Source organism: Cebus imitator, unplaced genomic scaffold (genome assembly GCF_001604975.1).
Source record: "Cebus imitator isolate Cc_AM_T3 unplaced genomic scaffold, Cebus_imitator-1.0 Scaffold30, whole genome shotgun sequence".
Taxonomy (NCBI): Eukaryota; Metazoa; Chordata; class Mammalia; order Primates; family Cebidae; genus Cebus; species Cebus imitator.
Genome location: NW_016107345.1, coordinates 10,197,987 through 10,203,366, shown reverse-complemented (window position 1 = coordinate 10,203,366; position 5,380 = coordinate 10,197,987). Strand labels below are relative to the sequence as shown.

Here is a 5,380-nt window from a genome sequence, read left to right as displayed (position 1 = left end):
AAAAAAGTGTCTGTTCATATCTTTTGCCCTCGTCTATTTTATGCTTCAGTTTGCTCAACTGCAAAATGGAGTTAATAACAGCACCTACCTCACAGGTTGGTGCAAGGACTGAATGCAGTGATACACAGAAACTGCTTCAAACAGGGCCTGGCCGCAGTGATTGCTGTAAACGTGCACACTCACTACTGCTATTAGTGTTACTGCTACTACTGCTCCCTCAATGAAATTAACCTGATGGAGGAGATGGGCTACTGTCCCAGTGTGCTGGAGGAGGCAGGCCCTCCATCTCCAGGAGGCCCTGTGGGGGACCCACCTGTAGAGCAGCAACTTGTTGAGGCAAGCATTGATGAGCAGCGAGGGGTCCCGGGCCTCACGGCTGACCCAGGACCGGGCTGAGATGCTGGTCACAGGACTCCCCTCATGCACCACCAGACGCTTGGCTTTGGTCAGCTTCCCTGCAGCAGCGGAGGGAGGGAGGGCAAAGGGGAGGGTGAGGGCTATGCCCTGGGAGGGCAAGCATCCAGATGCAGAACTACTGTCTGCCTACCTGTGGCCATGTCGAACAGGAAGGAGAAGATACTGCCACGGTCATCACCCGCCCAGAGCAGCCGGCCAGGGGCATCAAAGGACAGAGCGAGGACACGGCCTGTCAGCTTGCTGGAGCCCCCCTTCACTTTCTTGCCCGTGGAGATGTTCATGACATGCACATTGTGCTTGGCGTTCCCCACCTGTGGGGAGAGTGCACAGACCATCATTCTGCTCCCAGCCAGTCCCTCCTCGAGTCTGAACACAGTGAGGCTACCGTTGATGGGACTGGCTGGTCCCCATTAAGAGTCTATTCACAGTGGGGCTGTGGCAGGTAGACAAGAAGGTGATCAGGCATGAATCCACCTCCCTAGCCAGCCCCTCTTGCAATCTGCCCAGAGTAGGGCACTTGCCTATGGGACTAAAGGGCCTTCAGAGCCATCATGCTGCCCCTTGGCCAGTCCTCCTGCAGTGTGAGAACCACGGGGCCTGCCCAGGCCTGTGATCCCAGCTTTACCCTGCTCCCTGGCTGCGCCTTTCTGGAACTTGTGGGGCTGCTGCTGACATGGGGAGGATCCTGGCCCACAAGCTCGCTCTTGGTCAGTTCCTCTGTACTTCACCCCATCCCACCCTGGGCCATGCCAGACTTTTTAATGTTCTTCCCCTGCTCTCTGACCAATCTACCCTGGAGTCTGACCATGGTGGGGCTGCCATTGATAGACCAGATGAGGCTCAGCCTCATCGTCCTGCTCCTCAGAGGTAGCCCCTGCAGTTAGAAAGCTGTAGGACTGCAGCTGACGTGACCAAAGGGGTCCCAGAGCCAGGACCCTGCCCTGGCCAGTGCTCCCTGAAGTTTACCACAGCAAGGCCATCTCAGACCAAGAATGGTCTTATGATCTGCTTCCCTTTTAAGTCTGACCACACTAGGACTGCTGTGATGAGATTCGCGGGGGTCCTAGGCCCCCCTGGCTGCCCCTCCTTATACTCTCACTCCCTCAGATGGCCTTCCTGACCCAGTCCGCCCGCCCTTGGTGAGTGGGTGCCCTGGAGCCTGACCACGGTGAGGTTGTTGTTGACAGGCTGGAAGGTACAGCAGAGCAGTTCAGCACCATCGGGGTCAGGGATCTCCCGGATGCAGCGGCCATCCTCAGAGGCCCAGATGCGCATGGTAGCATCAAGTGAGGTGGATACGAGGATGTCATTGGAGAGGGACCAGGCGAAGTCAGAGACACCACGGGTGTGGCCCCGTAGGACACGAAGCACTGTGGGCGGGGCGGGTACCAGCTGGCACAGGGAGATGCTGCCGTCGAGTGAGCAGCAGGCCAGGCGGTGCCGGTCATCATTGGCGAAGCGCACTCGTGGAACTGCAATGCCAAGAAGCCATTTGTGGGAGTCTGCACACACACTGGGCACTTTTCTCTCTAAAAGGCTCTGATGCGTGTGCCAGGGCCTGGGGCCCCACTGCATGAGGCACAGTGGCCTCAGCAAAGGGCTTTCCTTGGCTGACAAAGGGAACTGTAACCCCAGAGGGCACTCTGCCAAAGCTCCCTAAGTCTTAGCAGCTCCTTTGCAGATTGCAAAAGTCTTCTGCAATGTGAAAAAGCTCCTGTCTTAGCAAACAATTTACAATCAAGGTCTTGGCCGTTTGCAAAACCCTTGACACTGTAGCCCACTCTGTCCTCTGCAAGGGGATTTCTCATCAGCAAAGTCTTTTTTTTTTGAAACGGAGTCTTGCTTCTCGCTCTGTCACCCAGGCTGGAGTGCAGTGGTACAATCTTGGCTCACTGCAACCTCCACCTCCCGGGCTCAAGTGATTCTCCTGCCTCAGCCTCCTGAGTAGCTGGGACTACAGGCCCTTGCCACCATGCCCGGCTAATTTTTTGTATTTTTAGTAGAGACGGAGTTTCACTGTGTTAGCCGCGATGGTCTCTATCTCTTGACCTTGTGATCTGCCCGCCTCAGCCTCCCAAAGTGCTGGGATTACAGGCGTGAGCCACCTCGCCCAGCCCATCTTTGAACTCTTCCAAGTGACTCACAAACCCAGGCTCCCTGCTACAAAGGGCTCTCTTAGGCTTCTGAGGCTCTTTACAGTAGAGAAAGCACTGAGACTCTGCAGACCACTGTGCAGGGGGCTTTTCAGTCTGCAGAAGGCTTTCTGGATGCGAATTCCTCCTTCAGAGGTGTGCCAGGGGCCTGGTATTCAGAAAAGGATGCCTTGGTTGGTTGTCACAGTTTGGGCAAACACTTGGTGATAGAACCCGCCACCCACTGACTCACCTGCTTCATCCACGTGCTGGTCAAAAACATGGTACATGCCTGCAAAGGCATAGTTCTCGCTCAGTGATGTGTCCCCAGCCATGGCCCGGCTTGCCTCTGCCGCTGACGTGGGCACCACGCTGCCAGGGGGCCTGGGCCCCAATAGGAAGTGAGGGGTGACAAGAGGTAGATGTGAGTGTGTTCAGTCTGCCATTGCCCCAGGGACCCTCTCCTCCTCACAACCATACCCTCCTCAGCTACCTCTGGCGCATACCTGTCCTCATAGACGGCACGGTTCATCTGTGCTTGCAGCTGGTAGGAGCCTCGACTGACAGAACGGCGGTGCCCACGGGCCCCCAGGGCCCGAGGATCATCCTCAAAGTCCTGCAAATGGAGAGGGTCAGAGTGGGTGCATCCTGCAAAAAGCCCCTGAGATCCTTTGAGGTGTGGAGCCCTGAAATTCTACCTAGAGCCAGATCACTTCTCACCGTGTCCCCTGCCACCACCACTGCTGCCTGCCTGCACTACTGCAGTGGCTTCTTCACGAGTTCTGCTGTTCCTGCCCTCCCCCTGCTCAACAGATACTCCAAACATGGCTTGTTCTATGTTTATTGACCTGTTTACCAAGTTTATTGTCTGTTCATTGATTTACTTGGCATATTATCTTTTTGTCCTCTGCTGATGCAGAACAGTGCCCAGCACAGAGCAGGTGCTTGATGAAAGTCTGCAGAGCGAATGTATGCAGGCAGGGTATGCCCAGGGGGCGAATGTGGCCAGGAGCTCACCTCCATGCGGTCAAGGGTAGTGCGGCTACTGCGGACGATGCTGTTGCTATAGGCACGAGCACTGCCTGGCTCGGAGAGGGGCCCGTAGCGCTGGCCCAGCAGCTGCCCCCGAAGCCTCAGGTACTGCCGACGCAGTGCTGGGGGGTGCCCAGCCTTGGCATTCTCCCGCAGCAGCTGGCTGCGCCGGCGGATATACTGCGTCCGAAACTGTGGAAACGTTGGTGTGCGGTACGCGTTGTACCTGCAGGGTCAGGATGCAGGGCAGGCAGCAGGCACAGGACAGAGGGAATCAATCAGCTCGGGGAACAGGGCAGGAGAGTGAGGTATGTGGCAGTGACTGGGGCCGAGGTAGTAAGAATGACTAGCAGTGGTGATGGGGGACCTCTTGGTCCTGTGGTAGGAGTGAATCTTCGGTAATAATCAGCATGGTGATGAGGTGAGTTTGCAGACAATGGAGTCAGTCTGCTGCTTTGCTGGGGTCCCTACCGGGTGACTGGGTCAGCGCGGACAATAATTGGGGTCAGTCTACCATGGCAACAGAAATCACACTGACATTATGGGGGTCAGCGTTGGGTGGTGATGGGGTCAGAACAGGGAAGTGATGATGTTAAAAAAAAATCTAGGAGACACCCATAGGGGATAGGATGTCACCAGCCTGAGCCCCACCTCCCTCCCACAGGCAGCCTCTTTGCGCATGTCCACATCTGACCACATTTTCCCAGCATGCCGTTTAGAACCCTCTCCGGCCCAGAAACTCACGGCGGGCGCGCCCGCCTCCGCTACTGCGCATGCTCACCTCCAGCAAGCCCACGCAGCCGCATAAGGCAAATTCTCCGCCCAGCCTCACTTATCGCCATTGCGCATGCACCACAGTAAGTTCCGCTCCCATGGGCTTCGACCCTACGCCTCACCTCGCGTCCACTGCTAAGACTTGCTGCCACACCGCGGCCATTCCCTGGCCTCCTCCTCTGGCGCCTCCGCCCGCGGGAGCCTGCAGGACAAGGGCCTGGAATGTGAGCGTCCCGAGCGAAGGGATCTAGTTCCGTCCCTTCCGCCAGGCGACCATTGCCGTAGACATCGAGTCCCTCCGCGCTGGAGATGTCACGAACTCCCACCCGGCTGTTACCATGGTCATCACCCCAGCCCTGCCCTTCCTGGGCAACGCCCGGGTGACACACAGCGATTCAGAACAGACACCGCCCCTCCCCGGTCGCCGTAGCAACGCCCCTCCCCCGCCTAGCATTCCTTGCTTGACATTTCCCACCCATCTTGTCCCCGCCGCCCTCCGCCTTCCCTTCTCAGGTCCAAGAGCATAGCCCGGGATCGGGGACCACCTCCGGGGCTGCCTCCGGTTCTTGAGGCCCCCCGGGGCGGCCCTGAGACCACTGTCGCCGGTTCCTTCTGTCTCTCTTCCCTTTCTCAGGCTCCAGGCAAGATGGCCGCCTGCTATCAGCGAGAGCTGCCGAGCCCAGAGCGAATCGATAGGCATCCTTCCCAGGGCGTGGGAGTCTCGCAGGCGCATTGAGGGACATTCGCTTCAGGCACAAGGACAGAGGATCCACCCCTCGACTTCTACCCATTCGTTAATGGCACTTTTTGTTTATACAAGGATAATGTCCAAGGGACATAGTGTCGGGGTGAGTTTACGAATAATTCCCTAGAAATCAGAAATACATTATAAAAAAGAGAAGGTGGCCGGGTGCGGGGGCTCACACCTGTAATCCCAGCACTTTGGGAGGCCGAGGCGGGTGGATCACGAGATCAGGAGATCAAGACCATCCTGGCCAACATGGTGAAACCCTGTCTCTCAAAAA

General features: G+C 57.2%; 1 protein-coding gene and 1 long non-coding RNA gene across 6 annotated transcripts in view; one reads left to right on the top strand and one right to left on the bottom strand.

Annotated features, from left to right (window-relative positions):
• The window catches only part of WDR13 (WD repeat domain 13), a 9,644-nt gene extending 4,471 nt beyond the window's left edge, over window positions 1-5,173 (bottom strand). Inside the window, exons 1-8 of one of the 4 annotated variants that reach the window (XM_017523868.2) lie at window positions 4,901-5,173; window positions 4,478-4,557; window positions 3,567-3,807; window positions 3,056-3,165; window positions 2,803-2,933; window positions 1,582-1,889; window positions 548-728; window positions 314-455 (exon numbers count right to left, since the gene is read on the bottom strand). In XM_017523868.2, coding sequence (XP_017379357.1) covers window positions 314-455; window positions 548-728; window positions 1,582-1,889; window positions 2,803-2,933; window positions 3,056-3,165; window positions 3,567-3,807; window positions 4,478-4,557; window positions 4,901-5,146 — 1,439 coding nt within the window. In that variant the 5' untranslated portion in view covers window positions 5,147-5,173. Of the gene's footprint in view, window positions 1-313; window positions 456-547; window positions 729-1,581; window positions 1,890-2,802; window positions 2,934-3,055; window positions 3,166-3,566; window positions 3,808-4,477; window positions 4,558-4,860 lie in introns of all 4 variants that reach the window. The other 3 variants (XM_017523867.2, XM_037736875.1, XM_037736876.1) reach the window with 3 other exon arrangements.
• Window positions 4,443-5,380, top strand: part of LOC108300893 — a 2,910-nt gene continuing 1,972 nt past the window's right edge. The window contains exons 1-2 of one of the 2 annotated variants that reach the window (XR_005199317.1): window positions 4,443-4,579; window positions 4,990-5,203. This is a non-coding gene — a long non-coding RNA (uncharacterized LOC108300893). Of the gene's footprint in view, window positions 4,869-4,989; window positions 5,204-5,380 lie in introns of both variants that reach the window. The other variant, XR_001823646.2, reaches the window with a different exon arrangement.